Source organism: Copadichromis virginalis, linkage group LG6 (assembly GCF_057382275.1).
Source record: "Copadichromis virginalis isolate Kocher_CV1m ecotype Utaka linkage group LG6, C_Virginalis_male_GT1.1, whole genome shotgun sequence".
NCBI lineage: Eukaryota > Metazoa > Chordata > Actinopteri > Cichliformes > Cichlidae > Copadichromis > Copadichromis virginalis.
This window is the reverse complement of record NC_140623.1, coordinates 19,558,960-19,570,223: the sequence shown is the minus strand read 5'-3', so window position 1 is coordinate 19,570,223 and position 11,264 is coordinate 19,558,960. Positions and strand designations below refer to the sequence as shown.

Below are 11,264 nucleotides of genomic sequence, written 5' to 3'. Positions count from 1 at the left end.
CTCTTCTCTCATACTCAAGGGAAATATGAACTTAATTTACCCTTTCACCAAGCAAAGGACAAGCTCTCCGGCAGCAGCCCAAGGGAAATAGTCTGACTCCTTGTTCCCACACATCCTGAGGGGTCTAACTGTGGGTGGAATGGCACTTTAGTTGGGTGAGTTGTTAGCGAGTGTGGCCCTGCAGTTCATGGCACCGTGGACGCACAGAAGCTCACACATACACATATACGACGCTGCCTCTGAGAGGTGTGTCTTGCAGATCAATTCATCCTTTATGAGTGCTCCAGTTTGTTAAGGGTAGGACCAGAAGGTCATCAGATGGGAGTCAAACAGACGTCCGTGTCATCTCTTTGGGGCTGGCGTTAGACATGAACAAGGGGGTTTGTGCATACAGTATGTGGGGAGATGGGTGCTAATGGGGAGGGGAGGGCATCTAAATCACATGCAAACAGGAATGCACATAATAGGAAAAAACAAAGTGTAAGGTTTATGGCGAGGGAAGGTTTTGAGCTTGAGTGGTCTGATTTAGGTGCACAGATATTGTCAGTCTAACGGCTGAAACAGGGGGGAAAGAAATGGTAATCAATGGTTTCTCTGTCCTGGGGTTTTGTAAGGCAGTCCAAGGTCTCACAGGATTCAGCATGAGGATGGCTCATGCTTGGGGTCAAAAGTGGCTGACAATTCTCCCACAGACTCCACTGAGAGAAATAATATCCCTCCTCAGGGCATCACTCGAACAGAAATGCGTACAAACAAGTCTTAAAATGTCAGCAAGTGGACATGAACTTAGCTTGCGATTTAAAAGATTTGTGACTTTGGTTTCAAAAGACACTTGGTGTGATAGCAGCTTATTGTTATCTTACTCAACAAATAGAGTCATCAGCCGTATTGCATAGTGACTGTGTTTCAAAGCCTTTACTGTAAACGCTCACATGTTGGAGCCTGTCTCATTTGTACGCAGTGGGAGTGATGTACTAAACACTGCGCAGGTTTGACATCCCAACTGGCATTTGTACGATTGATGTTCCTTTAAAGTGGAGGACTTGTGACTCTTTAGTATCTTTTGTCATCTTCTGCAGTTCTCAGGTTCTTTCTTCCCTCAGCATCAAAGCTAGGCCACATTAATGCAGACAATATCCCACTTACCGGAGGCGGCAGGCGGAGACTGTGCTTTCACAATTCTCCATGGAGTGTCATGTTTTTCCCCGGGATGTGCCTCTCTTCCTTCCTCTGTCAGCGCTGGCACACCAGGGCTTGTCATTTCGTTCTTGAATTTTTCATGCAGGTGCATTTGCATGATCACAATCCTGTGTCACTTCTTCCCCTGGTAGATTAAATGCTGCCTGGCACTTGAACTTCCCCGTGACTCAGCTGAGGCAGAACAGAAGTAAGACAAGCGTGCTTGCTGGGACTGTCAGTGCAAGAGCCATCTTGTTTCAAAGGGTGGCACCTTACGGTTTGGCAATTGGCTCGCAAAGACAACTTCAACAAGAGTCAGTTTACATTTGCTACTGCAGTGCTTACATTTGTTGAGTCATACTCTGTAGTGTTAAGATGGTATTGCGCTTTGGTTTGGTTTGGTACATGATCTCAGGAACCCAACTATTTAATTTTGCTGTATGCGCTGACTGACACATGAATAGCTGCCTTTTCTTCCATCAGAGCACCGAGTTTAATCATTCAATTAACTCTCTACAAACACCCCAGAGATCATGAATAGTAAGAAGTATCCTTTGAGAGACACATCTGCAGGTCAATTTTAGAGTTCTCTGTTAAACTTAGAATTAATATTTTGAGGTGATTCATTTTCATCCATGCTTTATTTGCATTAAACAGCACTGAGGTTATTATGTATGTAATCAAAAGTAGACTTATTTTTGGCTTTTTTTTCTGGCTTTACTGGATTGATATAGTGAAGACTGACGGAAAGGTGGAAGGAGAGAGAGAGGGTAGGACATGCAGCAAAGGGCAGGGGGTCGGACTCGAACCCGGGCTGGCCGGCTGCTCATCCCACTGAGCTCAACTAGCGCCCATCAAACATAGTCTATGCTGAACATTCTCTACATGTATTATTCTTGGATGGATCATTGCAATTCTATGAGCAAACTGTGCTTTCAGTATCTACAAGCAATAGTATGTGCTTTTTTTCAGAAAAAAAAAAAAAGGATCCCGTTATTCCTACCACCCATGTACGTCCACTGACTTTATGGTAATTTATTATTTATCCACAGTTAGCTTTGAAAAAGTTGAAAGTTACAATGTGAACCCAAAAAGAATACTCACAAAAACATGAATATTACAGTGTTTCATATAAATTTTACCTAAGAAACTCATAAAATTTGCAAGCTTATCTTTGGATCGTGTAGATCCTGATCTGTATGAGGACACACATTTAGATAGTGGAATAGGACCAAACTGCATTTATATATGCTTCACCTCTTGCAGTACACTTTGCATACAGTTTTATGCATAAAGAATACATCTTTTATGTATTTATGCATAGGTTAAGGAAGTAAAATCAAGAAAAGGCTGCAGCGAGTGTGGGATTTTTTTTTATAAATGTAAATGCACAAATCACATAATTGGTTATTGTGAAACTGTGCTTGGCTTAGATCTGCTTTATATACCTGAGACAGTCTCAAACTCTGGATCTGGATTAATCTGTCTTTAGCAGTACAAACACCAAATAAAGGGAGATACTGGCTGCTTCACATACAGGAGAGAGCAGCAAGAGACGCTGCCAAAACATGGTGGAACATGCCTGTGTACGCAACTGTAAGTGTCTCTAGCTAAATAATTTGATGATGAAAGAAGGGATAAGTTAGAAGGTAATCTTCCACTCTTCACTTCTTCTCTTAAATGTTCTTAAAACAGCCTTCTTTTTCATAATTTGACCGTAGAGTAACCAAATCGGTTTCAGGTTTTCTCATAAGAGACGCTTTATCTAACATTTTTCAAGTGCTCGGTTTCGCCTTAAAGATTTTGACCTGCAGAAGAAGAAGTCAGATTCAAACTCTGCTGGTCACATGTCGTCATGATGACAGTGAGAAAGGGGCTTATTCACAGATACCATGTGTCAGTTTGTGTCTCTGAACAAGAAACAGGGGGCAGGCAGATGTTGCACATTATGTACCAGTCTACTGCCTCTAAAATTGTTCTGCAAATGAGGATCTTAATGAGAGGCAGTGTTTGTGGGTCAAGGAACAGCCTAATCATACTAAGTCAATTGCATCTTTTCTCTTTGTGTCTGTGTGTGTGTATGCAAGTGTGTGTGGTTGTGCGTGTGCATGCATGCATGGGTGTGAGTGTGGAGCAGTGAGCAGATGAACCAACATTTGTCTGACTCAAGAGGAGAGCCAGTCATCATATTTCTTCATTTCCCTCTCTCACCCTGTGCTCCAAATCTGGCTGGACACTTAAGTACATTAGCCACACAATATGGAGTTGTCTTGTCTCACCAGCAAAAAACAGATGTCAAACACGTGTCTTTGTTCATTTTCCTTTACCCTCCCTTTGCTTATGTTCAGCTCTCAAAACCCAAGCTATAGATTCGAGAATCATTGGGCACACTGTCTCTAACCTTACAGCGACTCATTAAAACTGAAGACATGGATAAATATCAACAGGAGTAAGTACCTATTTTAAAAGGAAAACAGTAATTCTATCTGCCAAATACACATAAAGATCAATATCAAATTTCCATGTCATTTTTCTTTGCCATCGTGTGTGGTTGCTCAGGTTGTTCAAACTGGGGATTTATAACTGAACAAAGCAGTGATTACAGACACAGAGGAACCTTTATTTTATATAGAATACATGTGTGTGTGTCTGTGTAAGGGTAGTATCAAGAGACACCCATCTGTACTTTAAAACTATGTTTGAAGAGTCCTGTGTGCTTAAAAATAATATTAATATGAACGTCACTACATCATGTCGACATGGTTTTTTACCTTCATTCCTTTCTTTCTAAAAAGTAAACCTAGGACTTAACAAGTGTCCACTTATTTTTAACAAGTGTCCACTTATTTTTATTTGTTCTCTGAATAGTGTTAGCTTTCATACATACACAGCTAACCTTGTTAGCAAATTTGAACTTTTTTCTTTAAATATGCTGTTATATATTGCACATTACCAAACAAGGAGCTGATGCACTTTTTTTTAGTTTGTTAAAGATTTGTGTTCCTATTCTGGTCAAATTTGGCTTTATTGTTTGTTTATAGTACAGCTTCAGTTCCAGCTGACATCAGGTCAAAAGGCTGTTATGTGTCACTGGATAAGCATCAGTTTATGGCTTTTTTTTTGGTTGTAAATTGTGTTTCACTGTTACATTTAAGTTTTTGTTAGCAGCGCAAAGACAGAGAATAAGATAGAGAGGAAGAGAAAGGGAGAGAGCAGGATGAAGGCTTAAAAAGAAACAAGAGTGGACATTTAGTCAAAGTTAACACAAAATTGTGGTGTAGCTCCTGTTTTGACCACATTCATTGATGATGACTTCACATAACTAAGGAGTGATATAACCAGGTGAGTAAATAGGCAGATATTGAAGTAAGATGGAAAAATAATAATTGTGTTTCACAAAATATTTTTACATGCAATTCATAGATGCTTCGTACGCTTTTTCAGTAGCACGCATAAAAATGCCGGTGGACATTCTAGACAGAACTTATTTATGTGAATGATAGCTTTTTAAGGGATTCATTCCACTCTAAACTTGGCTCAACAGAATGAAATTGATGTGACAGACTACAAATCTATTTGTCTGCACAATAAAAGGAGGGTTTTGTATGAATTAAAAAACTATATTGTAAAAGCAGCTCTTACATGTTTGCTTCATATCCATGTGTATGGACAGGGAGGGTGATTTTCTGCCATCTTTATTGAATAAATACAGCGGTTTATGATTCAGATGACTGCACGTGGTTAAGAGACTGAAACAAAGTTGTGCATTTTTATCCTTTCTCTTTGCAAATAGTTACTTCTTACTTTGGAGAATTCTGGTCTAAACCTATGCCCAAAGTTTGATAAGTAAATTGACCACCTTAAAACAAGTGTATAATATTGAAAGGTGTGATTATTCACTTTGAATTACTCTTAAACACTAACCCAGGGGTGTCAAACTCAAATACACAGTGGGCCAAAATTCAAAACTGGAACAGGCTAACATTAATATTTATTGAAAAAAAAATATATATATATCTTCCTCTAGATATAAGAATGAATCTTTTCTTATGGACTCAAACAAGTTTTGCTGAAAAACTGAATATGGAACAAGCAAAGCTTAATACTAAACAATATATATATATTAGCTGTACAATACCAGTAGGCCAGCTCTAATAGTAATTTGGTATGGCTTTGTGGGCCAAATGTAATTAGGCAGTGGGCCAAATTTGGCCCGCGGGCCAGAGTTTGACACCTATGCACTAGCCCATTTAACTAATTCAGTTGCTTTTGAAGGTAAGATTGTAACATGCACCCAGTTAAAATTGCATTGAGTGCATTTGCAGGCAGCATATTCTTTTAATATTAATTATGTGGCACTGTGCACATAACATGATGACTGGGGGTTGAGCTCCCCTAGAACTCTGAACCTAGATTCGCCCCTGAATCTCAATGAAAGTGACCTAAATTGAAAACAAAAATTCAAAGTGAAAAAGAAAATATATATATATATCAGAAAATACAAAACTATGAAACTATTCCTTTTCATAAATAGGGGAAAAACTTCTTAAAATCACAGTTCAGGAGGCTATCAGTGTGCAACACTTCATTTTGGAAAACAAAAGAAAAACAGCAACAAACAACTGTTTTAACAAATCCCAAAAAAGCCAATCAAAACTGACCCGCGCGTTCCCCTTGCCGATCCCGATCATACTGCCATCTATGAACTGCTACTGTCGTGAAGTGACGTGACGGCTGTGACGCGGAGGGACAGAAGCGGAAAACAGCGGGCTTGTTTGAAAAGAGGAAACCGTCTCCCTGGTTACTGACAGCCGTGTTATCCACACAGAAGTTTCATCTGGCGTTGTACAAAACAATATAACGGATGTACACTGGTGAACCCTTCAATTTCTCACAGTTCGAAGTATGTCGTGACGTTTTTTTTTCTAGCGCTCTGACTTCAGAAAGCTGTCAACACCAGAAAGAGTGTAACTCTTTATGCTTTACGTGGCTAACGCTAGCTAAGTACCGGTAATCTCAGTGTTGGTCTTCCTGGTGCTGCTGCAGGGTTGATATCTGCCTGGTTAGCAAGCGATCGAAATAGGTAAGAACTTATCAGTCCTCTGGACGCTTGCTTATTTCTTCCTCAGCTCGCGGTAGAAACCTGGAACCCCAATATGCTAACATCACATAAATAAATTCAAAGTCCCTGTCGATATGGTTTCAGTCAGCTAAAATCCTTTCCAAGTAGTTTTGTCAATCCGATGCAAAGCAGTCTAATCACATGTTGTTTAAATAGCTGAGCTGTGCCATGTTTGTTTTGATCCACTGCTGCAAGTTACTGAGATTTTTCTTTTAATATTTCATCACTACAACCCTTTTTCTTTTGCCTTCTTGCAGGTCTGAAAATGAGCTCAAAAGACGATGCTCGCACCCTGGTATTGGAGGAGCAGGTGAAGACTTTATCAGATGAGCTTTTGCAATGCCAGGTGTGTGAATGCATTTTGTTTTGGGTTTTTGTTTTAAAGCCATGTGCACACACTTCTGTACTTTATCACTGCTCATTGTACAATGTTGGATTTAGTTAAAAGTAGGAGAAAAAAACCCATTTGATTTTCCTAAAATAGGGATTTGTCCAGATTACTTGAGTATAACATCGTTACAACCCTTATCACTACATCACTGTTACAAACAAAGCGTTCATTTGGCTGTGATTTCTACATAACTCTTGTCAGTGTTAAAAAGTGTAACTCACTATATTTATCTTTACTTTATTTATCACTATGACTATGACTTTTTTTCAGACTACATATGTATCACACAGTTGTCAGCACCTTTTACTCTCCAGGCTGAGCATTCTTTTTTTTTCAATTCTCACTCACTGCTATAAATTGTGGACCTTCATTAATTTCAAAATTAAGTAATTACTGTTAATTTGATCTCTGTGTGTTGCATACCAGCCATGTCACCAGACTTTATTTAATATAAAATGAGGATTGATGAAAGATAAGCATGAGAATAGAATTTCGAGGTCTGTGAATGACTAGCAGGAAAACCACCCCTTTACATGATGCTACTTGTGATTTTAAAATAAAGCACATTTGACTGACTAGATAAAGCATATTTATCTCCCTCATACATATGTAAATGTCCTGATTATACCCTTAATGAATGTCTAGCACAGACAGGAAAAAGTGTGGAGGGCCCCCGTCAGATAATACACACACAGGCACGACATGCTCATGAGCAGATTTCCAAAGGCTTTCATGTTCACTTTGTGAGTCAGTGATTGAGGGAGTCCTTGCATACTCACCACCAGGTGGTGTCTAATAACATGAGTGAATTGATCCCAGCATTTCTCACTTTGTGTATCCACACCACCTTGCTACACAGGTAGGCAGACAGCTGTGGGGTTCAGCAGATGAGGTGTTACATTTGAGTTTTGTAATAGAAGTAGAAATATAAACCACCTAACATGTTGGGCACAAACATTCGTTGTGCTGCTGTTTGTGTGTAACCACATGTGCGCCTGTTACCTTATTTATCCTCTGCATAAACTTTGGTTTGACTTCGGGAGCCAATTTTCAAGTGTTTATTCAGTGAGAGAACACAAAGGCATCAGAGTGGAGTGAATCCATGTATTGGTGTATGTGATTAAATAAACAAAAGAAACATATTGTGTCTTCTGCAAATGCACCGGTAGTCAGTGTGAGTAAGTGACAGCTGAAATAACTTTGCCGGAGACAAGAGGGGAAAAAATCCCCACGACTGTAATAAAAATGTTTATGTAACTGGTTTTGTTAACCTGGGGTTTATTTACTAGAGCTGTTTGTCTAATGATAGAGATGACAGGAAAGTGGAGAGATTTCTGTCAAAGGAAACAAACTTTTCTTGTTCACTGCATGCAGACTGATTATGGTTATGTGGGTAATCATTCTCCAGAGGCCCATTCTTAGTCTTGCCTTGACACACCTTAAAAAAAGAAAGAAAAAGAATTATGTATGAGTGATGAAACAGTATGAAAGTCATTGAATAAAAAGTGAGACAATTATTTGGCGAGTAAATTTATTTTTAAGACAAAGTCGTGTCATCTGATAATGTTAGTTTTGCAAATTTTCTCCATGAATTTTGCCCCAAGAAAATATTAGCCAAGCAAAACCCTCTCTGACATCAAATTTTTGTAATACCGTGATTAGATTGTTTCTCTCAGGGTATTCCGGCTTCCTCCCACGGTTCAAAGACATGTGCGTTAGGTTAACTGGTGATCCTAAATCGGCCGTAGATGTGTGTCTCTGTGTCATCCCTGAGAAAGACTGGCGACCTGCCCTGGAATAGCCTCCAACCCAACAACCTTGAAATGGATAAGAGTAGGCCTTTTGCCTGCAAACTTTAACATTTGATTGCACCTTTAAACTTAAAAACCATTATAAAAAATGTTATTCTCACTTGTATTTAGGACTACGCGCTGTATATTTTGTTCACTTCAGACTCACTTATATTGAGCTGACACGAAAGCCATCTTTGGTGGTCTTATCTGGAGTAGATCACTGATTCTGCATATCTGAGGACGTTAAGTTCTACCGTGCACAATTTAAATTGTGGCATTTGAATACTACTGATGTCTTAAGTCTCTTGCATGATTACTTCAGGACAGCCATTAACTACAAAGACACTCATCTGTCAGCCAGCAAATGTTCCTGCTAGACCATGCTAATTTTACTAATATGTGCTGAATTCCAGTGGCTCTCTCTCTCTCTCTGGTATGTTTAGCTCGTGGTGTTTCAGTTTCTAGATTCCAAATGAATAATTCAGCCATCATCAAACACATATTCAGTGCATCTTTAAGTACGCATACGGCCGAGGAGAGCTCTTGATGAGGGTCCTGACTGAACATTTGTCCATGGAAGGGCTAATGGCAGCCAAAGGCCAGGCAGAGGGAGACCATGTATTTCAAGTAAACCATGCTGCCTAATTTAATCGTTAGCTGCATTCCAGGGTTGATTTGGTGAGATCTCTATCCCCGCTTCACCCCGCTCCCGATCTGTGTATCCACACACCAAAACACACAGATGCGCATCGAGACAGAGATCTACAGTCCTTCCACTTTATATGTTCAGCTCATGGTCTTATCAAGGTCTGCTTCTGCCACTTCAGTAAATAATTGATTAGACACTTTTGAGAAGGGGGTTAAAATTCATGTGCTAATTGGAGACCAGTAGATTCCAGTGGGAGGGATGACTTTTATCTTATGATGATGTGAACATAATTTATCAGATAATTTTATATTAAGTCGATTTGGTATAATTCTGTCTTTTAATGTCAGAAAATGTAGTTTTTAGATGTCCCTCATTAAATGTAATGTAGCTTAAAAATGTTTGAAAAACCAGCGAGACAATTTGAATTGGAAATGTGTCAGGGGCTGGCTGGGTTTTTCTGCTTGAAGATGACTCTCTCTGTCATCAGTTTTGAGTTTCTTTGGGGCTAGTTACTTTGGAGCTGTAGTGGAAAACATATCCGGAGAGCAATTGATTAATAAAGAAAAATGCAAGCTCGACTGCTGTGTTTTGATTTGGATCCCTGCTCTCCCCAGTCATAAATAGTGCATAATGACAAGTGTCAACGCTCGCTCCCCTTGAGTCGAAGGTCACATCTCAGCGATGGAGATTGCCGCTAGAGAGAGGTTCATGATTAGAGAGGGCAGGACAGATGAAAAAAATATTATATATTTATATTTTTACAAGTTCTTTAAATTATTGATTGACTTCCCCCAGTTGTCATATGCTAATGTCACTGAGCATCCAAATTTTTTGTTTCTCACTGAAAAAGGGCTGTAATGTGTTGCTGCTTTTCCTTTTAGGGGCTTATCAAATGCAAATTTTATCATCGCATTTCTCAAAAATAATTTCTCTTCACTTGCTGAATCCTTTACTCTCACAGGCAGACAAGGAGTTTGTGTGGTCTCTGTGGAAAAGGCTGCAAGTGGCAAATCCAGACTTGACCCAGGCTGTCAGTTTGGTGGTTGAGCGGTGAGTGGATTCATCTTTCACATTGCTACCTGAGAGGCTCAGCAGACGAACCTTCCCCTTATCTCGCAAGTGAAGAGAAGCAAGTGTGTGTGTGTGTGTGAAAGTCGTTCAAGGGGTGTTTAAAGCACCTTGGCCGTTCTACTGGGGTTATGACGGAATCTGGTGCAGATGCTGATTTAAGCCCTCTTATCCCTGGTCTAGCAGTTCAAACAGTGGAAACCCTTTTAATGAAAACACTCTTCCACTGCTGCTCACATGCTGGACAGTTGAAACAGTCCTGCCAAATACTTGTCTTTACTGGATAAATTGCGAGATTGAATATGACCTCTTTTGCAGGATGGCTAAGCTCCATTGAGAACAGTGGCATGGGAACTTGTAGGAAAAGACACATCTGGAGAAATGAATTGCGTTCCTCTTATGATTAAAAAAAAAAAAACACCCAAAAAACATAACGAGACTGATTTATCGCTGAAGTTTGAAAGCTGTTTATTCACGCGTTCCAGCTGCCATTAAATTTTGTGTAAAGCTTTATTTAGTACTTAGGTTTTACTGACTTTTTTCTTTAGGGGATACATTAAATCATATTTTCTTCCTCACTGGTGCACATCGCATACTTTTTGAGGTCTGTCAGTTGTTAGTAGACCCTTAATAGAGGTAAAAACACAGTGCAGCAGCAGAGTGCTCCTCAGTACCTGTGCCTCTCATTTCTACTCCACACCCACTTGAGTTCTTTATAGCCCCTTAGGAAACCCATCAAAGTGGGTTAGTCCGCTGAGACAGGTGGGGCAACATGCACCCAGAGAGTGTATGTGTATTGTATCACCTGATGCGCAAGAGGATATTGACATGGTAATTGTGTCGACTCCAGTCAAGCGCTGTCGTCCACTGGGAGCCGCCATTCATCCCTCCCTCCCCTTCCTGTGTGGATCTTGTAGAGTGATTGGTTGGATGCTCAGGACATGGTGAACATAGTCCAATATATGAGGAGATGCAGCTAGGCCTGCCTGCGTTCCTGCCCCCTCCAGGGACACCAGATACTTATTTCAGTGTGTACCAGGGGAGAGGGCTGATCAGAAGAGG

The 11,264-nt window shown here is 40.0% G+C and overlaps 1 protein-coding gene across 2 annotated transcripts in view; it reads left to right on the top strand.

Moving 5' to 3' along the window:
• Window positions 1-5,914: 5,914 nt before the first annotated feature.
• The window catches only part of cntln (centlein, centrosomal protein), a 94,487-nt gene continuing 89,137 nt past the window's right edge, over window positions 5,915-11,264 (top strand). The window contains exons 1-3 of one of the 2 annotated variants that reach the window (XM_085459098.1): window positions 5,915-6,262; window positions 6,559-6,647; window positions 10,096-10,184. In XM_085459098.1, coding sequence (XP_085315224.1) covers window positions 6,567-6,647; window positions 10,096-10,184 — 170 coding nt within the window. In that variant the 5' untranslated portion in view covers window positions 5,915-6,262; window positions 6,559-6,566. Of the gene's footprint in view, window positions 6,263-6,558; window positions 6,648-10,095; window positions 10,185-11,264 lie in introns of those variants that run through there. The other variant, XM_085459099.1, reaches the window with a different exon arrangement.